At 43.7% G+C, this 24,838-nt stretch overlaps 1 protein-coding gene across 1 annotated transcript in view; it reads right to left on the bottom strand.

Moving 5' to 3' along the window:
• The window catches only part of osbpl8 (oxysterol binding protein-like 8), a 163,727-nt gene that overhangs the window by 59,289 nt on the left and 79,600 nt on the right, over positions 1-24,838 (bottom strand). The window contains 2 exon segments of the mRNA XM_065021402.1: positions 5,008-5,253; positions 24,141-24,524. Coding sequence (XP_064877474.1) covers positions 5,008-5,253; positions 24,141-24,524 — 630 coding nt within the window.

The following is a 24,838-nucleotide window of genomic DNA, read 5'->3' as shown; positions in this document are numbered from 1 at the left end:
GGGATAGCATGGTGCAGTGCTACAGTGGGATAGCATGGTGCAGTGCTACAGTGGGATAGCGTGGTGCAGTGCTACAGTGGGATAGCGTGGTGCAGTGCTACAGTGGGATAGCGTGGTGCAGTGCTACAGTGGGATAGCGTGGTGCAGTGCTACAGTGGGATAGCATGGTGCAGTGCTACAGTGGGATAGCATGGTGCAGTGCTACAGTGGGATAGCATGGTGCAGTGCTACAGTGGGATAGCATGGTGCAGTGCTACAGTGGGATAGCATGGTGCAGTGCTACAGTGGGATAGCATGGTGCAGTGCTACAGTGGGATAGAGTGGTGCAGTGCTACAGTGGGATAGCGTGGTGCAGTGCTACAGTGGGATAGCATGGTGCAGTGCTACAGTGGGATAGCGTGGTGCAGTGCTACAGTGGGATAGCGTGGTGCAGTGCTACAGTGGGATAGCATGGTGCAGTGCTACAGTGGGAGCATGGTGCAGTGCAGTGGGATAGCATGGTGCAGTGCTACAGTGGGATAGCATGGTGCAGTGCTACAGTGGGATAGAGTGGTGCAGTGCTACAGTGGGATAGCATGGTGCAGTGCTACAGTGGGATAGCGTGGTGCAGTGCTACAGTGGGATAGCGTGGTGCAGTGCTACAGTGGGATAGCGTGGTGCAGTGCTACAGTGGGATAGCGTGGTGCAATGCTACAGTGGGATAGCATGGTGCAGTGCTACAGTGGGATAGCATGGTGCAGTGCTACAGTGAGATAGCATGGTGCAGTGCTACAGTGGGATAGCATGGTGCAGTGCTACAGTGGGATAGAGTGGTGCAGTTCTACAGTGGGATAGCATGGTGCAGTGCTACAGTGGGATAGAGTGGTGCAGTGCTACAGTGGGATAGCATGGTGCAGTGCTACAGTGGAATAGCATGGTGCAGTGCTACAGTGGGATAGCATGGTGCAGTGCTACAGTGGGATAGCATGGTGCAGTGCTACAGTGGGAGGCAGGCATGTAGCAATCTCGGGAGTTTTTAAAGCGACCGGTATTGCTCCTAAAACCTGTTGCACCATTTACTTCAGAACATCAGAGGTCATTGTGCCACATCCACAGGACAGTGGGAGGGGTTAAAATACACATTTCCTTTGCTAAATGGAAAATAAACACGAAATCTGCTGGATTAATGATATACAGTACCAGTCAAAAGTTTGGACACAACTACTCATTTATTTGTACTATTTTCTACATTGTAGAATAATAGTGAAGACACCAAGAGTGTGCAAAGCTGTCATCATGGCAAAGGGTAGCTACTTTGAATAATCTCAAAAATAAAATATATTTTGATTTGTTTACCACTTGTTTGGTTATTACATGTGTTTCTTAATAGTTTTGAGGTCTTCACTATTATTATACAATGTAGAAAAATGTAAAAGTAAAGAAAAACTCTTGAATGAGTATGTGTGTCCATTGATTGTTGAAGGATATAAATGTACAAATACGTCATGAGCATAGTTCAACTGTCTTACTCCATCAGAACCACAAATATAAGATTTTGGGTTCTGATGTATAGCCAGAAGACAAGGTTAAAACTTCTTATGGCTGGGGGGCAGTATTGAGTAGCTTGGATGAATAAGGTGCCCAGAGTAAATTGCCTGCTCCTCAGTCCCAGATGATAATATATGCATATTATTAGTATATTTGGATAGAAAACACTCTGACGTTTCTAATACTGTTTGAATGGTGTCTGTGAGTATAACAGAACTCATGTGGCAGGCAAAAACCTGAGAAATCTGAAGTTGCTAATAGTACTCGCTAAAACTCAAACTTTCATTAAAACACACATGCAAGGTACTGAATTAAAGCTACACTCGTTGTGAATCTAGCCAACAAGTCAGATTTTTAAAATGCTTTTCGGCGAAAGCATGAGAAGCTATTATCTGATAGCATGCAACACCCCGAAATACCTGAAGGGGACGTAAACAAAAGAATTAGCATAGCCGGCGCTACACAAGAGAAATAAATAAAATATAAAACATTCATTACCTTTGACGAGCTTCTTTGTTGGCACTCCTATATGTCCCATAAACATCACAATTGGGTATTTTTCCCGATTAAATCCGTCCATGTATAACCAAAATGTCCATTTATGTAGCCCGTCTGATCCAGGAAAAAACTTCTTTACATAACGCAACGTCATTTTTTAAATTAACATAGTTGCCTATAAACTTTGACAAAACACTTCAAAATACATTTGTAATCCATCTTTAGGTATTAGTAAACGTTAATAATCGATCAAATTGATCGTGGGGCGATGTGTATTCAATAGCTCCACGTCTTGAAATGAGGGTCGATAATTGTCTCTTCCAAAACTTCCTGTCGTGGACCGGATGAAATCAAGTGTCTCTTCTTCGTTTGACCAAGGAACAACGTCAAGGAAATTGCCAAGACTGGTGACATCGTGTGGAAGCTGTAGGACTTGTAAACTGAGAGGTATATATTTTCGCAGGCCATAGACATTTCAGCCAACTGGCTGATTGATCTAGTTTTTTTTAGGGGGGGTGAACAGTTTTCCTTGGAGTTCGCATGTTAAACATGTCCTGTTATAGTCACAAACATGGTTTAACCAGTTTTAGAAACTTCAGAGTGTTTTCTATCCACACATACTAATCATATGCATATACTATATTCCTGGCATGAGTAGCAGGACTTTGAAATTTTGCGCGATTTTTAACAAAATGTTGAAAAAATAGTCCCGAGCTCTAAGAGGTTTAAGGAAGCAAGCGATGCAGCCTGTCATCACATGGCGAGACTGGCAATGGTCCCAAATGGCACCCTATTCCCAATATAGTGCACTACTTTTGAACAATTAATAGGGAATAGGGTGCCATTTGGGATGCATCCCCTGTAATGACTTTGTAATGACGTGCTGCAATGGTTACTCTGACCCAGGAGTGATCCAAATTACAGGGATCATCTGCTGCAGGGCTCATCTGCTGCAGGGCTCATCTGCTGCAGGGCTCATCTGCTGCAGGGCTCATCTGCTGCAGGGCTCATCTGCTGCAGGGATCATCTGCTGCAGGGATCATCTGCTGCAGGGCTCATCTGCTGCAGGGCTCATCTGCTGCAGGGATCATCTGCTGCAGGGATCATCTGCTGCAGGGATCATCTGCTGCAGGGATCATCTGCTGCAGGGATCATCTGCTGCAGGGCTCATCTGCTGCAGGGCTCATCTGCTGCAGGGATCATCTGCTGCAGGGATCATCTGCTGCAGGGCTCATCTGCTGCAGGGCTCATCTGCTGCAGGGCTCATCTGCTGCAGGGCTCATCTGCTGCAGGGATCATCTGCTGCAGGGATCATCTGCTGCAGGGATCATCTGCTGCAGGGCTCATAAGCTGCAGGGCTCATCTGCTGCAGGGATCATCTGCGAAAGAGATCGTGGTCTCAGCCTGACTCCCTGCTTAAATAAAGGTTCATTAAAAATAAATCCGTACTGCCATTCTGTTGTCAACAGAGCTAGCAGAGCACCGCAATTCCACCCTTTCTCCATTTCCCCATTCATGACCTCCAAAACCAATTCATGTTCAGCCTGCAAACAACGGCTAGCAACAACAGCAACACAAACAGGGGAGTGTTCATTGGCAGTCGGCATGGACCGGATCCTCCTCGGCTACCCTGCCAGTGTTGTTGGCCAGACAAAGCCACTTCATCTTTGGGGAGGATAATATTTCAAATGAGTGGTCGTGGGCTAGGAGCTATTAGGACACTGATATTTTCTGTCTGTCTTTTTGGTGCACGTGATTGGTCTATTAATAGGCCGCCGCCCAGGTTAATCTGCTGAGTCATTGGCCCCTCACTGGCACCTCCTGTGGAAGCTAGAGAAGCTAGCCCCAGGTAACCCTGAAAGAGGGGGGGTCTATTGGCAGAGAAGCTGGATTACTGATGAAACTGTGTGGAGATCGTCTCCAAAATGTCAGATATACTTATGATAGGTTAAGCTATATACAGCCTGATGAACCTGATGCTTAAATGTAATGTTGGTTGATAATAAGGAAATAGCATCACGTACCTATTTTTTATTGAGATTACATTTGGCTGAAGAGAAAGAGAGAATGCAACCAGCCTGTACCAGCTGTCTCCGGTGAATCGGCAATCTTTGTGAAAAGCCTGCGGCTCTCCTGGCAGGGAGAGAGCTTCTTAGACAGTCTTCAACAGAGATGAATGGAGGCTGTGTCGGCTCGATGGCTGGGAGGCTGACAGGTTAAAAACATCACACTCACTACAGAAGCTTTAGGTCTAATTCACTTCACTTGACGTTCTGTGAAAGCTCTGCTGATCTCACTCTCAGGTGGACGGCCACTCCAAAGTAGCGCACAGTTACTCGGGCTACCGAGTACCATATAATACGTTGGCATATGACCGAGTACATTTCTATACAAGGAAAATATGTATTAAATGTATGGTCTAATATAAGAATTCAAAACTCTAAGAAGAAATAGATATGACAGGTTCAACATCAGAATCTGCATCAGGCAACGCAAAAAGGACAAGCAAGAGAATAGCTCCAATACTGTGACAGTACACTGAAAACAATAACCTCCTGCACATTAGTATCTGAAATAACAGTCACAGTTCACAACCAGTATCTTGGGGTTACGACTCTGTCTCTACAGGGAACAAGCACACAGGTAACTCTGCTACAGGGACAAGCACACAGGTAACTCTGCTACAGGGACACCACTACAGCAACAGTGTACCTGTAGTTCCAATATTTCTTCAGTGTCCATCTAGAACACAATAGACCTTCAAATAACAGCACAGTCACCGTCCACAACCAGTATCTAGGGGTTACGACTCTATAGGGAACAAGCACACAGGCCACTTGGCTACAGTACAGAGGGTACTACTCAAAGCAACAGCTAGCCTACAACTAGCTGGGTGTGGAAGAGCCCGCGGCAGGGCAGGCTCCTCATCAGACTGGAGGGGAAGGGTGAGGGGTCCAACACTGCCTCAACTACCACACCCACCTGGCAGCGAGAGGGGCGACAGCTCGTTGTAGCCCCCGAAAGAAGCGTTGCGGATGAGCTTGCGTCCGTCGGGGTGTGGGGGCCGCGGCGAGCTGGTCGTGCCGCACGTTGAGAAGCGGCGACGGCACAGCGCTCCCTCCTCCTTCATCATGGGGCCGGCGAGAGCCCGGGGGGGCCTGAGGAGGGCCTGCTGGGGATCAGCAGGGGCCAAGCAGGGCGAAGCCGCTGACCGCGAAATGCTCAGATCTGATCGCCCGCAGCCAGACACACATACAGGACACAGCAAGCACAGCAACTCAGTCTCAAGGCACTCAAAGCAGTGCAGCACAATTTATCGCTTTCTCCCTCCCTCTCTCTTGTTCCCTCTCTCTCTTTCTCCCTCCCTCTCTCTTGTTCCCTCTCTCTCTTTCTCCCTCCCTCTCTCTTGTTCCCTCTCTCTCTTTCTCCCTCCCTCTCTCTTTCTCCCTCCCTCTCTCTTGTTCCCTCTCTCTCTTTCTCCCTCCCTCTGTCTTGTTCCAACCCTCTCTTTCTCCCTCTCTCTCCTGTCTGTGTGTGAGAGAGTGAGTGCAAGGGGAGGAGGCTCTGAGTACTACGCTGATGAATCAGCAGAGTCCCTCCCCCTGCTACTCCATGCACCAGCAGTGTACAGAAGAGTTGCATCTTATCTAGCCTACTCCATGGAACAGCCTCCTACCCTCTTTCTCTTTCCTTCTTTCAATGAATAGCTCTACTTTTCTCACTGCCAACCAGTCTCCCTCCTCCTGTCCTCTCTTTCCCTCTTGTTTTTCTTCTTTCAATGAATAGCTCTACTTTTCTCACTGCCAACCAGTCTCCCTCCTCCTGTCCTCTCTTTCCCTCTTGTTTTTCCTTCTTTCAATGAATAGCTCTACTTTTCTCACTGCCAACCAGACTCCCTCCTCCTGTCCTCTCTTTCCCTCTTGTTTTTCCTTCTTTCAATGAATAGCTCTACTTTTCTCACTGCCAACCAGTCTCCCTCCTCCTGTCCTCTCTTTCCCTCTTTCTCTTTCCTTCTTTCAATGAATAGCTCTACTTTTCTCACTGCCAACCAGACTCCCTCCTCCTGTCCTCTCTTTCCCTCTTGTTTTTCCTTCTTTCAATGAATAGCTCTACTTTTCTCACTGCCAACCAGACTCCCTCCTCCTGTCCTCTCTTTCCCTCTTGTTTTTCCTTCTTTCAACAAATAGCTCTACTTTTCTCACTGCCAACCAGACTCCCTCCTCCTGTCCTCTCTTTCCCTCTTGTTTTTCCTTCTTTCAATGAATAGCTCTACTTTTCTCACTGCCAACCAGTCTCCCTCCTCCTGTCCTCTCTTTCCCTCTTGTTTTTCCTCTTTCATTTTCTCCTCTCTGTACACTGTGTATTTCTCTGTGTGAGATCTCCTCAGTTTTACATTTACATTGTAATCATTTAGCAGACACTCTTATCCACAGCAACTCCACAGAAGCAATTAAGGCTAAGTGCCTTGCTCAAGGGCACATTGTCACATTATTTCACCTGGTCGGCTCGTGGATTCGAACTAGCGACCTTTCGGTTAGTGGCCCAAAGCTCTTACCCGCTAGGCTACCTGCCGCTCTGTCGTGGTATATCCTCTCACGGTATCTCTCCTAAATCTCTTTCCCTTCTCCTTGAACAACACAGCTCAGATAAACATCACCCCTCTCTTCCTGCTCACTCTCTTTCTCACAGTGTGTGAGTGTGTGGCATAGTCCTGAACGTCTGACTGACGACTCCAGCTACAGCACTCAGACACCTGCTACCACATAATAAACACACACACTAGACACTAACAAGAACACTAGACACTAACACACACACACAAATGTAATAAAGCCAGTCTCTATTACCCTGCCTGTGAGGATGGACAAACTCTCTGCATGCCCTATCGTATTCCCCAGACACAAAGACCAAACTGGCCAGTTGACTTCTCCAATGCTTGTATGGCCAATCAATTCCTTTGAGCCCCTCAGGGAGAACACCAAGCCTGTTACTGAGCCCCTCAGGTAGAATACCAAGCCTGTTACTGAGCCCCTCAGGTAGAACACCAAGCCTGTTGCTGAGCCCCTCAGGTAGAACACCAAGCCTGTTACTGAGCCCCTCAGGTAGAACACCAAGCCTGTTACTGAGCCCCTCAGGTAGAATACCAAGCCTGTTACTGAGCCCCTCAGGTAGAACACCAAGCCTGTTACTGAACCCCTCAGGTAGAACACCAAGCCTGTTACTGAGCCCCTCAGGTAAAATACCAAGCCTGTTACTGAGCCCCCCAGGTAGAATATCAAGCCTGTTACTGAGCCCCTCAGGTAGAACACCAAGCCTGTTGCTGAGCCCCTCAGGTAGAACACCAAGCCTGTTGCTGAGCTCCTCAGGTAGAATACCAAGCCTGTTCCTGAGCCCCTCAGGTAGAACACCAAGCCTGTTACTGAGCCCCTCAGGTAGAACACCAAGCCTGTTACTGAGCCCCTCAGGTAGAACACCAAGCCTGTTACTGAGCCCCTCAGGTAGAACACCAAGCCTGTTACTGAGCCCCTCAGGTAGAATACCAAGCCTGTTACTGAGCCTCTCAGGTAGAATACCAAGCTTGTTACTGAGCCCCTCAGGTAGAACACCAAACCTGTTACTGAGCCCCTCAGGTAGAATACCAAGCCTGTTCCTGAGCCCCTCAGGTAGAATACCAAGCCTGTTGCTGAGCCCCTCAGGTAGAACACCAAGCCTGTTGCTGAGCCACTCAGGTAGAACACCAAGCCTGTTGCTGAGCCCCTCATGTAGAATACCAAGCCTGTTAATGAGCCCCTCAGGTAGAACACCAAGCCTGTTACTGAGCCCCTCAGGTAGAACACCAAGCCTGTTCCTGAGCCCCTCAGGTAGAACACCAAGCCTGTTCCTGAGCCCCTCAGGTAGAACACCAAGCCTGTTACTGAGCCCCTCAGGTAGAACACCAAGCCTGTTCCTGAGCCCCTCAGGTAGAACACCAAGCCTGTTACTGAGCCCCTCAGGTAGAACACCAAGCCTGTTACTGAGCCCCTCAGGTAGAACACCAAGCCTGTTACTGAGCCCCTCAGGTAGAACACCAAGCCTGTTACTGAGCCCCTCAGGTAGAACACCAAGCCTGTTCCTGAGCCCCTCAGGTAGAACACCAAGCCTGTTCCTGAGCCCCTCAGGTAGAACACCAAGCCTGTTCCTGAGCCCCTCAGGTAGAACACCAAGCCTGTTCCTGAGCCCCTCAGGTAGAACACCAAGCCTGTTACTGAGCCCCTCAGGTAGAACACAAAGCCTGTTACTGAGCCCCTCAGGTAGAACACAAAGCCTGTTACTGAGCCCCTCAGGTAGAACATCAAGCCTGTTACTGAGCACCTCAGGTAGAACAACAAACCTGTTACTGAGCCCCTCAGGTAGAATACCAAACCTGTTACTGAGCCCCTCACGTAGAACACCAAGCCTGTTACTGAGCCCCTCAGGTAGAACACCAAGCCTGTTACTGAGCACCTCAGGTAGAACAACAAACCTGTTACTGAGCCCCTCAGGTAGAACATCAAGCCTGTTACTGAGCACCTCAGGTAGAACACCAAGCCTGTTACTGAGCCCCTCAGGTAGAACACCAAGCCTGTTACTGAGCCCCTCAGATAGAATACCAAGCCTGCTACTGTAAAATCCTGAGCCATAAGTGGCTATAATTTACTTCCCTATTTTCTCATCTGTAGCTCAGTGCACTGCAATCAAGGCCGTTTATGTTTCAGGACCACAGCCCATTCTACCTGTCAAAAACAGTGTGAGTTGAATGATCAAAAAGCCATTTTCTGACCTGTAGTTTGCCATTTGTAGCTTGCTATTTGTCAGTCTACTAGCAACCAGCATGACATGAGTAGCATTTGGAGAGAACTAATGGATAACAAACACTGTGAAACAGGGTCTTCTCAAGACAATACCCTCAGGGACACACAGTAAAATTGTAATAAAGTCAACTAATTAACATGCTGTTAATACCAATGCTCATAATGATACCGTGACAAGGTCACACAACAGAAATGGCTATGGGACAGTTGATCAATATTTCCCCCGGCTCTAGATATTGATCTCTGGGACTGCAATCTCAAGGGGACAGTACAGACGCTCAGCTAGGAGAAGACTGTCACCAGGAACAGGTTAAGAAGACTGTGCTGCCCCAGTAACCTTGACAACGCTGTCAGAAAATATTGTCCATAAGAAAGGTCTGTTGCAGGTCCAGAACAAAAGGGTATAAGAGAAGTAGGTGCATTGAGAAATGAGTCTCAAAGAGCACCAATGGTTATCTCTATGAAAACCAATAGGCCCCACCTGGTCCTTATCGTCGAAATAGAATCTCCAGAGCATTGCTGTTTTTCCATCCACAAGATTCCTGGCATCCTCCCATCCCATTCAATTGACCCTTCCCTCCTAATGCTTCCTTGTTTGTTCTGTCAACAGCTGCGGCCCTTCAGTGCCCTCTGGCCAATTAAGACGTGTTATCTATATTTTCGAATGGAAGGAGTCATTCCCTCCCTGTCTGTTTAGAGACGAGGCAAACAACAGCTTTGATAACAGCTCCTGAGTTCTGTGAGAGAGCGGGTTTGTCACAGCGTTGCTCGGCGACACTTGAAAAAAAAAAAAAAAGTGTGTCCCCAAATGTTACCTTATTTCTGACGTAGTGCACTACTTCTGACCAGACACCTATAGGCCCAGATCAACAGTAGTGCACTTTACAGGGAATAGGGAGCCATTTGGGACACAAACACAGATCCCTGAGCAAACAGGCTAATTAACACAGGTAATTAAGACGTTCTGGAGTATGTATAATTCAAAATCCTAGGCCTAATTAACCCTGCTGCCTCAAAGGAAAGTTCAGCTGGTCCAAACTAATAAATGGCATTTTTAAGAAACAAGTCAAACAGAGCGAAGAAACTTCACAAAGATGTTGGGCCAACAATGTGACAAACAGTTGAGGTGTTTTGCTTAACCCCCTGGGTTAGGTTCGGTCTCCAACCTCCATGGGGGTAAAAGTAGTAGTCTACTGGACCCGGAAGCATCGGGCATGTCGCTGTCATGTCAGGAAATAGTGCGTGAGGGTATTTAGGGAGGACCCACATTAGGTAAGTGTTTGCAGACAAATATTGGGCCAGCCAAACAAAGTCCCCAGGCATTCTGCATGTGTCCACCATATCCACACTACTGGTCTGGGTCAACATATCAGGAGATAAAGACAGTCCAGGTCAATAGCCTGGGTCAACATATCAGGAGATAAAGACAGTCCAGGTCAATAGCCTGGGTCAACATATCAGGAGATAAAGACAGTCCAGGTCAATAGTCTGGGTCAACATATCAGGAGATAAAGACAGTCCAGGTCAATAGCCTGGGTCAACATATCAGGAGATAAAGACAGTCCAGGTCAATAGCCTGGGTCAACATATCAGGAGATAAAGACAGTCCAGGTCAATAGCCTGGGTCAACATATCAGGAGATAAAGACAGTCCAGGTCAATAGCCTGGGTCAACATATCAGGAGATAAAGACAGTCCAGGTCAATAGCCTGGGTCAACATATCAGGAGATAAAGACAGTCCAGGCCAATAGCCTGGGTCAACATATCAGGAGATAAAGACAGTCCAGGTCAATAGCCTGGGTCAACATATCAGGAGATAAAGACAGTCCAGGTCAATAGCCTGGGTCAACATATCAGGAGATAAAGACAGTCCAGGTCAATAGCCTGGGTCAACATATCAGGAGATAAAGACAGTCCAGGTCAATAGCCTGGGTCAACATATCAGGAGATAAAGACAGTCCAGGCCAATAGCCTGGGTCAACATATCAGGAGATAAAGACAGTCCAGGTCAATAGCCTGGGTCAACATATCAGGAGATAAAGACAGTCCAGGTCAATAGCCTGGGTCAACATATCAGGAGATAAAGACAGTCCAGGTCAATAGCCTGGGTCAACATATCAGGAGATAAAGACAGTCCAGGTCAATAGCCTGGGTCAACATATCAGGAGATAAAGACAGTCCAGGTCAATAGCCTGGGTCAACATATCAGGAGATAAAGACAGTCCAGGTCAATAGCCTGGGTCAACATATCAGGAGATAAAGACAGTCCAGGCCAACACATAATACATGATGCATGGCTATTCATGTATACAGAAACATCTGCATTAAGTGACTGGACAGTCGTTAGCTAATGTGCCTTGAACAGATTAGCATTTTAGCGACTGACCACAATAGTCACTCTGGAGTGAAGTTTCCTTCCCCCTCCCCCAACCTTAGCCAGATAGTGGGGAAAAAGGCAAAACTGACCCAAGATCAGCACCTAGAGCAACTTTACCCTACACTGTGACCGGACCAGTCTCCACTGTATTTTTACACAGACGGCTAGCCATCACATCTCCCTGTGTGTAACACTAGTCCCTGCATGCAGGATTAAGAAACAATGGTTCTCCATTACAGTACACCACATGGAATCTGCATATCAGGAAGTAGAGCAACAACAGGGAGCACTTTATTTTACAGTAGGTGATGTTTCCACTGGTACTTACCTGGTATTTAATAGGAAATGTTGTGGCAACAATGGATAGTTTCTAGTATTTAATATGAAATGTTGTGGCAACAATGGATACGTTCTGGTACTTATCTCAAAGAACTCAACACCAAACATCTAATATGGTCATATTAGTGCTAGCTAATAGCTAAATACTGTGTCACGTTGGATGGGCAATGCAATCCTGAGTAAATAGGGGTTCAATGGTTGGCATTTCCTGGGTAGAGTGCTCTGCTATGTTTACATTCAGGCTACATTAACTAATGTCTAATGTCAACAAATGCTGATTGAAGTCTTGGCCTGGTATTTGTATTGTTCGCTAATTACTGTAATGTATTGCCGGCTAGCCAAAAACGTATCCATAGAGTACAGGTTTAGGTGGGGGAAATGGGGAAGGGTTAATAACAGTATGTTTTTCTTTCTTAAAAGGATAGTTCACTCAAAAAGTATATTTTTGTATTTTGTTCATTAGTCCACTGTAAATACATCCCCGGGGAAATGTTTCATGTCAGCAGTCAAGTTAGAGCACTTTCAGTACAGAGCAGAAACTGTGATGATGCGTTTTGCAGGTTTTGAGTGACCTAACCCTTTAATCAAGTAAAGCTGGGCAGTGGGGCAGGCTCATCTGCCACAGCTTCCGGAGAAGGAAGATATTAGCAGCAGGCATGCATAGCCCTTTGGGTGCTTGATGATCCCCCCTACCCTGCCAAACAGGCCAACAGAAAGGGCAGCGATGAGTTAATCCTGGTACACAGCCAAAGAACTCGAGCTACCGCCTGCAAAATGTGCAGGTAGATATACCACTGAAGAAGAAAGAATCAACACTGTAGATATTTATGGTAAAGGTCAATGTGTAGCACACTATAAATTGATATGCTATTCATTAATACTAGTTTTGAGATGCGTAGACGCAATATCCTCTATTAAGTACTTTACGACAGGCTTTTAATCTCCTCATAGGTCAACAGTGCTGTCATCGATTAACATCCATTTCAGTTCAGTGCTTTTAACTACAGATGTAGGATCTTAATTTGAGCCAGTTTGCTACAGCAAGAACATAATCCTGCAGCAACAGTAATGTAATAATGTGAATTATTATCTGGATTATAATTAATGGACATTTTTTTGTGGGGGTTGAAACATTATTCATTAGCGCAAATCAAGTCTGACATTTTAAAGTGGAATTTAGAAGCATTAGAAGCTATTTTAACCCTTGAATACACAACAAGTTTGCATTTCATGCTGTGCAGGAAAATTAACAGCAACAGAAGAGTTATCAAATTAAGATCCTACATCTGTAGCACTCAGACTCACCAGCACAACAGTCTGACTAAATAACCACTGACTTCGGAGCAGAAATAGTGACATTTACCCTTTCTGAATGGGAACATTTAAAAGCCAAACTGCTGGTAGGTGATATTTCGTCAAATCTATTCAGATATGTTCCTGGAATGAACCATGGCAAGTTGAACAAGGGGGCTTATGGCTCTTTCTCTCAAAGCAACGTTAGTCCCCACAACCCTGGTCCCTCTCTAGACTATTGAATGAACCATGGCAAGTTGAACAAGGGGGCTTATGGGTCTTTCTCTCGAAGCAACGTTAGTCCCCACAACCCTGGTCTCTCTCTAGACTATTGAATGAACCATGGCAAGTTGAACAAGGGGGCTTATGGCTCTTTCTCTCAAAGCAACATTAGTCCCCACAACCCTGATCCCTCTCTAGACTATTGAATGAACCATGGCAAGTTGAACAAGGGGGCTTATGGCTCTTTCTCTCAAAGCAACGTTAGTCCCCACAACCCTGGTCTCTCTCTAGACTATTGAATGAACCATGGCAAGTTGAACAAGGGGGCTTATGGCTCTTTCTCTCAAAGCAACGTTAGTCCCCACAACCCTGGTCCCTCTCTAGACTATTGAATGAACCATGGCAAGTTGAACAAGGGGGCTTATGGCTCTTTCTCTCAAAGCAACGTTAGTCCCCACAACCCTGGTCCCTCTCTAGACTATGAATCCTGTCACCTCAAGCCTCTCTGAATACAACCTCTACGGCCCAGTTCACTTGATGTAGTCACTATGCAGCAAAGTCAAAGGTCAAATAGAGGGTGCTTATATTTTTCCTGTTTCACACATGCACAAGTGTGCAACCTGTGTAGTGTGAAATAGAAATGTATATATCCCATTCCCCCTGAGACATCCTTGGAGAGTACGGTCACGGACAGGGATCAGCCATTACTGCCGGCGACCATGGAGCAATTAGGGTTAAGTGCCTTGCTCTGTTCCAATACCTGCATGATCTAGACTGAATCCCAAATGGCACCCCATTCCCTAGAAAAGTGCACTACGTTTGACCAGAGCCCCATGTGCCCTGGTCAAAAGTAGTACACTATATAGGTAGGGTTCTAATAGGGTTCCATTAGGGCCGCAGCCATGGAGTGCATCAGGGCCGCGATCATACCAGTATCACTTTACTCCTTAGTATCGTGGCAAGGAAACAAAACACAGAGATGATTTAACTTCTTTAGGAAAACAGCCCTACTGTTGGAAACAAACATCATTATGTTGTCATCTAGAATCACATTTATTTATTTTCCAAACTACAGTACACAATATTTCAGATACATCAGGTATGTTTCCTGAATTTATTTTAGCCACATATTGCGATACCGGTATCGTCCCGGCCCTAGTATCAACATAGTCTCTCATGACAGACTACAAATCGAGTAGAAGGCTAGAACACGTAAGATTTGGGCCTGGGATCCGAGATAACCAGTAACACAACACTGGTGTTACTATTCATAGAGGGTCTGGGGGGTCTCTGTACAGAGAGCCACACTGAGATAAAGCCACTCCGGTGAAAGCCAGACCCAGTGAAGTACCCAAAAGACAGACAATGCCAATCATTATTGGTGTATTCATCATCAAGACGTCTTATACGGAAAGAGACCTCATAAACCTTTACAGATACACCATCGAGGGCATCCTGTCGGGCTGTTTCACCGCCTGGTACGGCAACTGAACCACCCGCAACCGCAGTATATAATAATCTATGATATACGTTACTGTATCCTTCTACAGTATATAGTAGTCTATGATGTACGTTACTGTATGCTTCTACAGTATATAGTAGTCTATGATGTACGTTACTGTATGCTTCTACAGTATATAGTAGTCTATGATGTACGTTACTGTATCCTTCTACAGTATATAGTAGTCTATGATGTACCTTAATGTATCCTTCTACAGTATTTGTAGTCTATGATGTACGTTCCTGTGTGCTTCTACAGTATATAGTAGTCTATGATATACCTTACTGTATCCTTCTACAGTATATAGTAGTCTATGATGTACGTTACTGTATCCTTCTACAGTATATAGTAGTCTATGATGTACGTTACTGTGTGCTTCTACAGTATATAGTAGTCTATGATGTACGTTACTGTGTACTTCTACAGTATATAGTAGTCTATGATGTACGTTACTGTATGCTTCTACAGTATATAGTTTTCTATGATGTACGTTACTGTGTGCTTCTACAGTATATAGTAGTCTATGATGTACGTTACTGTGTGCTTCTACAGTATATAGTAGTCTATGATGTACGTTACTGTGTACTTCTACAGTATATAGTAGTCTATGATGTACGTTACTGTGTGCTTCTACAGTATATAGTAGTCTATGATGTACGTTACTGTGTACTTCTACAGTATATAGTAGTCTATGATGTATGTTACTGTGTACTTCTACAGTATATAGTAGTCTATGATGTACGTTACTGTGTACTTCTACAGTATATAGTAGTCTATGATGTACCTTAATGTATCCTTCTACAGTATATAGTAGTCTATGATGTACGTTACTGTATCCTTCTACAGTATATAGTAGTCTATGATATACCTTAATGTATCCTTCTACAGTATATAGTAGTCTATGATATACCTTAATGTATCCTTCTACAGTATATAGTAGTCTATGATGTACCTTACTGTATCCTTCTACAGTATATAGTAGTCTATGATGTACGTTACTGTGTACTTTTACAGTATATAGTAGTCTATGATGTACGTTACTGTGTGCTTCTACAGTATATAGTAGTCTATGATGTACGTTACTGTGTACTTCTACAGTATATAGTAGTCTATGATGTACGTTACTGTGTGCTTCTACAGTATATAGTAGTCTATGATGTACGTTACTGTGTACTTCTACAGTATATAGTAGTCTATGATGTATGTTACTGTGTACTTCTACAGTATATAGTAGTCTATGATGTACGTTACTGTGTACTTCTACAGTATATAGTAGTCTATGATGTACCTTAATGTATCCTTCTACAGTATATAGTAGTCTATGATGTACCTTAATGTATCCTTCTACAGTATATAGTAGTCTATGATGACGTTACTGTGTACTTTTACAGTATATAGTAGTCTATGATGTACGTTACTGTGTGCTTCTACAGTATATAGTAGTCTATGATACGTTACTGTACTTCTACAGTATATAGTAGTCTATGATGTACGTTACTGTGTGCTTCTACAGTATATAGTAGTCTATGATGTACGTTACTGTGTGCTTCTACAGTATATAGTAGTATGATGTATGTTACTGTGTACTTCTACAGTATATAGTAGTCTATGATGTACGTTACTGTGTACTTCTACAGTATATAGTAGTCTATGATGTACCTTAATGTATCCTTCTACAGTATATAGTAGTCTATGATGTACGTTACTGTGTACTTTACAGTATATAGTAGTCTGATGCGTTACTTGTACTTTACAGTATATAGTAGTCTATGATGTACGTTACTGTGTGCTTCTACAGTATATAGTAGTCTATGATGTACGTTACTGTGTACTTCTACAGTATATAGTAGTCTATGATGTACGTTACTGTGTGCTTCTACAGTATATAGTAGTCTATGATGTACGTTACTGTGTACTTCTACAGTATATAGTAGTCTATGATGTATGTTACTGTGTACTTCTACAGTATATAGTAGTCTATGATGTACGTTACTGTGTACTTCTACAGTATATAGTAGTCTATGATGTACCTTAATGTATCCTTCTACAGTATATAGTAGTCTATGATATACCTTAATGTATCCTTCTACAGTATATAGTAGTCTATGATGTACCTTACTGTATCCTTCTACAGTATATAGTAGTCTATGATGTACGTTACTGTGTACTTTTACAGTATATAGTAGTCTATGATGTACGTTACTGTGTGCTTCTACAGTATATAGTAGTCTATGATGTACGTTACTGTGTACTTCTACAGTATATAGTAGTCTATGATGTACGTTACTGTGTGCTTCTACAGTATATAGTAGTCTATGATGACGTTACTGTGTACTTCTACAGTATATAGTAGTCTATGATGTATGTTACTGTGTACTTCTACAGTATATAGTAGTCTATGATGACGTTACTGTGTACTTCTACAGTATATAGTAGTCTATGATGTACCTTAATGTATCCTTCTACAGTATATAGTAGTCTATGATGTACGTTACTGTGTACTTTTACAGTATATAGTAGTCTATGATGTACGTTACTGTGTGCTTCTACAGTATATAGTAGTCTATGATGTACGTTACTGTGTACTTCTACAGTATATAGTAGTCTATGATGTACGTTACTGTGTGCTTCTACAGTATATAGTAGTCTATGATGTACGTTACTGTGTACTTCTACAGTATATAGTAGTCTATGATGTACGTTACTGTGTACTTCTACAGTATATAGTAGTCTATGATGTACCTTAATGTATCCTTCTACAGTATATAGTAGTCTATGATGTACGTTACTGTGTACTTTTACAGTATATAGTAGTCTATGATGTACGTTACTGTGTACTTTTACAGTATATAGTAGTCTATGATGTACGTTACTGTGTGCTTCTACAGTATATAGTAGTCTATGATGTACGTTACTGTGTACTTCTACAGTATATAGTAGTCTATGATGTACGTTACTGTGTGCTTCTACAGTATATAGTAGTCTATGATGTACGTTACTGTGTACTTCTACAGTATATAGTAGTCTATGATGTATGTTACTGTGTACTTCTACAGTATATAGTAGTCTATGATGTACGTTACTGTGTACTTCTACAGTATATAGTAGTCTATGATGTACCTTAATGTATCCTTCTACAGTATATAGTAGTCTATGATGTACGTTACTGTATCCTTCTACAGTATATAGTAGTCTATGATATACCTTAATGTATCCTTCTACAGTATATAGTAGTCTATGATATACCTTAATGTATCCTTCTACAGTATATAGTAGTCTATGATGTACCTTACTGTATCCTTCTACAGTATATAGTAGTCAGTTACTGTGTACTTTTACAGTATATAGTAGATGATGTACGTTACTGTGTGCTTCTACAGTATATAGTAGTCTATGATTACGTTACTGTGTAACAGTATATAGTAGTCACGTTACTGTGTGCTTCTACAGTATATAGTAGTCTATGATACACGTTACTGTGTACTTCTACAGTATATAGTAGTCTATGATGTATGTTACTGTGTACTTCTACAGTATATAGTAGTCTATGATGACGTTACTGTGTACTTCTACAGTATATAGTAGTCTATGATGTACCTTAATGTATCCTTCTACAGTATATAGTAGTCTATGATGTACGTTACTGTGCTTTACAGTATATAGTAGTCTATGACACGTTACTGTGTGCTTTACAGTATATAGTAGTCTATGATGTACGTTACTGTGTACTTCTACAGTATATAGTAGTCTATGATGTACGTTACTGTGTGCTTCTACAGTATATAGTAGTCTAACCTGTGTGCTTCTACAGTATATAGTAGTCTATGATGTATGTTACTGTGTACTTCTACAGTATATAGTAGTCTATGATGTACGTTACTGTGTACTTCTACAGTATATAGTAGTCTATGATGTACCTTAATGTATCCTTCTACAGTATATAGTAGTCTATGATGTACGTTACTGTGTACTTTTACAGTATATAGTAGTCTATGATGTACGTTACTGTGTGCTTCTACAGTATATAGTAGTCTATGATGTATGTTACTGTGTACTTCTACAGTATATAGTAGTCTATGATGTACGTTACTGTGTGCTTCTACAGTATATAGTAGTCTATGATGTACGTTACTGTGTGCTTCTACAGTATATAGTAGTCTATGATGTATGTTACTGTGTACTTCTACAGTATATAGTAGTCTATGATGTACGTTACTGTGTACTTCTACAGTATATAGTAGTCTATGATGTACCTTAATGTATCCTTCTACAGTATATAGTAGTCTATGATGTACGTTACTGTATCCTTCTACAGTATATAGTAGTCTATGATATACCTTAATGTATCCTTCTACAGTATATAGTAGTCTATGATATACCTTAATGTATCCTTCTACAGTATATAGTAGTCTATGATGTACCTTACTGTATCCTTCTACAGTATATAGTAGTCTATGATGTACGTTACTGTGTACTTTTACAGTATATAGTAGTCTATGATGTACGTTACTGTGTACTTCTACAGTATATAGTAGTCTATGATGTACGTTACTGTGTAGTTCTACAGTATATAGTAGTCTATGATGTACGTTACTGTATGCTTCTACAGTATATAGTAGTCTATGATGTACGTTACTGTGTGCTTCTACAGTATATAGTAGTCTATGATGTACGTTACTGTGTACTTCTACAGTATATAGTAGTCTATGATGTACGTTACTGTGTGCTTCTACAGTATATAGTAGTCTATGATGTACGTTACTGTGTGCTTCTACAGTATATAGTAGTCTATGATGTACGTTACTGTGTGCTTCTACAGTATATAGTAGTCAATGCTGAGCTGGAGAATATAGATCCGTGCTATGTACCTTACTGTTCCCTTTTACAGTATATAAGGGAAAGAGGCTACCTAGTCAGTTGTCCAACTATTCAACTGAAATATGTCTTTGGCATTTAACTCTCTGAATCAGAGAGGTGAGGGGTGGCTGCCTTAATCCACATCCACGTCTTCGGCGCCCGGGGAACAGTGCCTCTTGCTCAGGGGCAGAGACATTTTTTTTTTATCTCGTCAGCTCAGGGATTCGATCCAGCAACCTTTTGGTTAATGGCCAAACACTCTAACAACTAGGCTACCTATAGTTGTCTATGATGAGCTGGGGAATATAGATCCATGCTATGCTTCAGTGCACATGGCTGAATCTTATTAGCTGCTTTATAGTCCTTGTTTGACTTGGCTTTGCTTGCATTCATTCTATCCCCAACGGACACACACAGTATTCTAGCATAACAAAACAGAGATTCTAAAAGGAAGGACAGATCTTTCAGATGGAGAAGCATGGGAGAGACCAAAATAAGGATCCTAATGCTGCATCTCCACTGCCAAAGTTGCATCTCTCTGTTAGCTCCTAATGCTACATCTCTCGGTGAGCTCCTAATGCTACAACTCTCTGTTAGCTCCTAATGCTACATCTCTCTGTTAGCTCCTAATGCTGCAACTCTCTGTTAGCTCCTAATGCTACATCTCTCTGTTAGCTCCTAATGCTGCATCTCTCTGTTAGCTCCTAATGCTACATCTCTCTGTTAGCTCCTAATGCTACATCTCTCTGTTAGCTCCTAATGCTACATCTCTCTGTTAGCTCCTAATGCCACATCTCTCTGTTAGCTCCTAATGCTACATCTCTCTGTTAGCTCCTAATGCTACATCTCTCTGTTAGCTCCTAATGCTACATCTCTCTGTTAGCTCCTAATGCTACATCTCTCTGTTAGCTCCTAATGCTACATCTCTCTGTTAGCTCCTAATGCTACATCTCTCTGTTGCTCATAATGCTATCTCTCTGTTCCTAATGCTACATCTCTCTGTTAGCTCCTAATGCTACATATCTCTGTTAGCTCCTAATGCTACATCTCTCTGTTAGCTCCTAATGCTACATCTCTGTTAGCTCCTAATGCTACATCTCTCCTAATGCTACATCTCTCTGTTAGCTCCTAATGCTACATCTCTCTGTTAGCTCCTAATGCTACATATCTCTGTTAGCTCCTAATGCTACATATCTCTGTTAGCTCCTAATGCTACATCTCTCTGTTAGCTCCTAATGCTACATCTCTCTGTTAGCTCCTAATGCTACATCTCTCTGTTAGCTCCTAATGCTACATCTCTCTGTTAGCTCCTAATGCTACATCTCTCTGTTAGCTCCTAATGCTACATCTCTCTGTTAGCTCCTACTGCTGAATCTCTCTGTTAGCTCCTAATGCTGAATCTCTCTGTTAGCTCCTAATGTTGCATTTCTCTGTTAGCTCCTAATGCTGCATTTCTCTGTTAGCTCCTAATGCTACATCTCTCTGTTAGCTCCTAATGCTGCATCTGTCTGTGAGCTCCTAATGCTGCATCTCTCTGTTAGCTCCTAATGCTGCATCTCTCTGTTAGCTCCTAATGCTACATATTCACTGCCAAAGCTGCATATCTCCGTTAGCAGCTGCTTAGCTACAGAGACACTACCATCTTAATATGACTCGGCTGTACTTGCCTTCCGCCGTCGTGGCGAAATAAGGAGAATGCCAACCAAGGTCAATTGGAGATGAAGGTCCTTACCAGTGAACTGAAACCGCTCTCTCTCTCTCTCTCTCTACATACATACACGTCTCCCCACCAGCTGTGCTTGCCCAGCCTACAGACATCCAGGGCGAGCCCAGGCCCAGAGACCCCCAGATCGTCCATCCGGGTCTCTTGATCTCCAACTGGCCCCGCAAAAACACTCTGAGCTCCCCAGACTCCGCCTCCCATTGGTGGATGGCCAGGCAGGAAGTAGGAAAGGGCTGCGATTGGTTTAAAATGGGTGTCTCCATCCATGTTAACCCCGGGTGACAGGGTGTAATCCCTGAGAATGAGCCTAAATCCGGGTTGTCCCCACCTGCTCCCTCCCTCCCTCCACCTTTCCTGCTGTCCATCTACCTGGCCAGGGTGAGAGGAAATAGAGACAGTTAAAGAGAGAGTGTCTGGAAAGCAGATTTGTATTTCCATGAGAGTCAACATGGTGGGTCTGGGTGTAGTGTAACAGTGCCAGGGCAGGGAGAAAGGCCTTGCTTAGTAGGCTGTCCATGTACAGACTGTCTTAGCTGCAGCACAGCAGGCAGCTCCCTGTAGCCAGGCAGAGACTGAGGCAGACTGCATGAACAAGCTCAGCATTTAGCTGTCCCTTATCTGCAGAGGGAATCTAGCCTCATACAATATCATACAATGTGTTTATGGCATTATTGCGGTCTATAGAATATCTAAGCTTTGATTACCCAGGTCTGTACTATTCAGAATAAATATCAGTTTTGTGTAGGATCCAAATAACATTATTATTACAAACATATGCCGACAACATGCAAGTTAGCGGACAGTCAACCGGTCAAGAGAATCTGAAATGGAATGCATCTTGATCCACACAACATTGTTCGAGACAAATACAAAATCATTTCCAATCCTGATCCACACAGCACTGTTTGAGACCAATACAGCATCATTTCCCTCACTATACAACACTGTTTGAGACCAATACAGCATCATTTCCCTCACTATACAACACTGTTTGAGACCAATACAGCATCATTTCCCTCACTATACAACACTGTTTGAGACCAATACAGCATCATTTCTCTCACAATATAAAGAAGCTACTTGAGGCAGTGGGGGTTACCATGGAAACCTGGACCAGGGCTTAAGAGTTCCGATGGTTTCAGAGTTTAACCTATCTGAACCATATTCTTCTCACAGAGAACGTTTGTTGTGGAACTAGGATAGGAATTCACATCCCCTCTTTCAAGTAAGTAGGAACACTTGGCAGAATCTAAAGAGGGGAGGGACTTGTTGGCCTTTAAAGCCCCAATCAGGAGTTTATGTTTCAGCCTGACGGCAGCCCCACCAGGGACAGACAGTCCACGAGCACAGCATAATAGTTGAAACTTACAGCCTGACGGCAGCCCCACCAGGGACAAACAGCCCCACCAGGGACAGACAGTACACGAGCACAGCATAATAGTTGAAACTTACAGCCTGACGGCAGCCCCACCAGGGACAAACAGCCCCACCAGGGACAGACAGTACACGAGCACAGCATAATAGTTGAAACTTACTTTGAAGCTACATGGCTTGTTTTAGATGCACTATTGTAAAGTGGCTGTTCCACTGGATGTCATAAGGTGAATGCACCAATTTGTAAGTCGCTCTGGATAAGAGCGTCTGCTAAATGACTTAAATGTAAATGTAAATGTTTCCAAAGACAACAAAATGAAAGACAAACAGTGGAGCAACGGTCCCTTTAATGCAGGGTTCTGATATGATGAGACGGCTGTATGAAGGTCAAAAGGCATTTCTAACTTCTATTCTTCAAGAATCAACAGTTGGAATGGCCATTGAACAGCAGGAAATATTCTAAATTGTGAGACCTTAAGAAGAACACCATGATTATCTCTACTGATGCCCCTGAATAAACAATATCCGAGAACGCAATATGAGAGAGTTAATGGCTGCGTCCCATTTAGTGCACTACTATGGCACTAAATAGAGAAATAGGGTGTCATTTGAGATGGATCCAATGTGGTGTCATGATAAACGGAGGGGGTAGTGACGTTGGACCAATAACAGACTGGTAAATGTCACGACGGCCGTCACAAGTGTTCACCACCTGCCTGTTCACACTGAATGAAGGATACAGATCACCGGCATTGTTGCCTCCCAGCCTTTCATCCTCATTGGATTCTCTGCCCTTTGGGACGGCATTACCTGTGAAGTGCTTACTTGTGAAGCGCTCGGCCTACATTCTTATATTCAGAAGAGCAAACCAGCAACAACTGCAACTGAGAAACTGACACTAGGAAAATAACACTGGATGTATTGGCTTAGAGATAGCTAATAAAAGTAATTTCTGTCATTTACCAGCCTACATCTCAGAGCTGTATAGAGGCCTAGGTACTATCAATATCAATGCAACCATCTGCCCTTCATATACTCAAGGCAGGGATTTTATTATTATTATGGTTCTATCCCAGAATTATTTCCTTTTGTGCAACGACTGGTTACCCAGTTGTAAAAGTCCCCCCAACCGCACCACTCAGGTCTCTTTTGAGAGAAGTGTTGCTTGTTCTGATAGAATGCAGACACATGATTTGAAGGTGCTCTAAAATATTTGTTTTTCCTTTTAGCTTCTGCTTCCCCTGGTGGTAGATAATGGAACATTCCAGAAGGAAGGTACTGTCATGTATAGGATGAACCATTTTTGACATTTGGAGGGTAAAACCTTCCAAAACCACCTTAAAACACTCCCAATGCCTTGTCATATACAAGTCTCAAATAAAAACATCAGATCCTTTTGCTTAGAGCATTGGTAACCTCTGGGCTTCCCCTGGTATCTGCTTCAACCCTGAAGGTTGCATGGAGCCTAGCAGAGCCCATCAACCTCCAGAGGACACCGTGGTTCAGGAATATTGAGGATAGTACAGAGGTTGAGAGATACCTGACCCTGGGTCTGTGCTTAGAGGGCAAAGTGTGCCTGGAAGAAGAAGGTGGTCTTACCATGGGTGTAGCTGAGCCCCGGGCTGAGGGAAGAGGGGCTGGCGAGGTGATCTCTGCTGGGGGTGTGGAGGCTCCCATCCTTCTCCTTCTTCTCCTCTCTGTCCTTCTCCTTCTTCTCCTCTCTGTCCTTCTCCTCCCTCTTCTCTCGCTCCTTCTCCTTCTCCTCCCTCTTCTCTCGCTCCTTCTCCTCCCTCTTCTCTCGCTCCTTCTCCTCCCTCTTCTCTCGCTCCTTCTCCTTCTCTCGCTCCTTCTCCTCCCTCTTCTCTCGCTCCTTCTCCTTCTCTCGCTCCTTCTCCTCCCTCTTCTCTCGCTCCTTCCCCTGGCTTCGCTGGCTCATCCTCCCTGGGGTCAATAGGACGGGGTCATCACTGGGAATTAAGGCAGCTGGAGGAGAGCGAAAGCGAGAAAGAGAGAAAGAGAGAGAGGGAGAAAAGGGAAAGAGAGAGAAAGAGAGGGGGAGAAAAGGGAAAGAGAGGGGGAGAAAAGGGAAAGAGAGAGGGGGGAAGAGAGAGAGTGAGGGGGAGAAAAGGGAGAGAGAGAGATATTAATTTGTATCTGCTGACCAACAGGCTGAGCAGCAGGGGTTCTCCTCCCCCACTGGTGATGACAGATGATGAAGACACGGTGCCCTCTAGTGGCACGGCTGCAAAGATTCCATCTAACGAGGAGTAGGGTGAAGTTGCACCTAGAGTTGCATT

Source organism: Oncorhynchus nerka, linkage group LG8 (assembly GCF_034236695.1).
Source record: "Oncorhynchus nerka isolate Pitt River linkage group LG8, Oner_Uvic_2.0, whole genome shotgun sequence".
Taxonomy (NCBI): Eukaryota; Metazoa; Chordata; class Actinopteri; order Salmoniformes; family Salmonidae; genus Oncorhynchus; species Oncorhynchus nerka.
The sequence above is the reverse complement of the archived record's forward strand: the minus strand, read 5'-3'. Positions and strand labels throughout refer to the sequence as shown.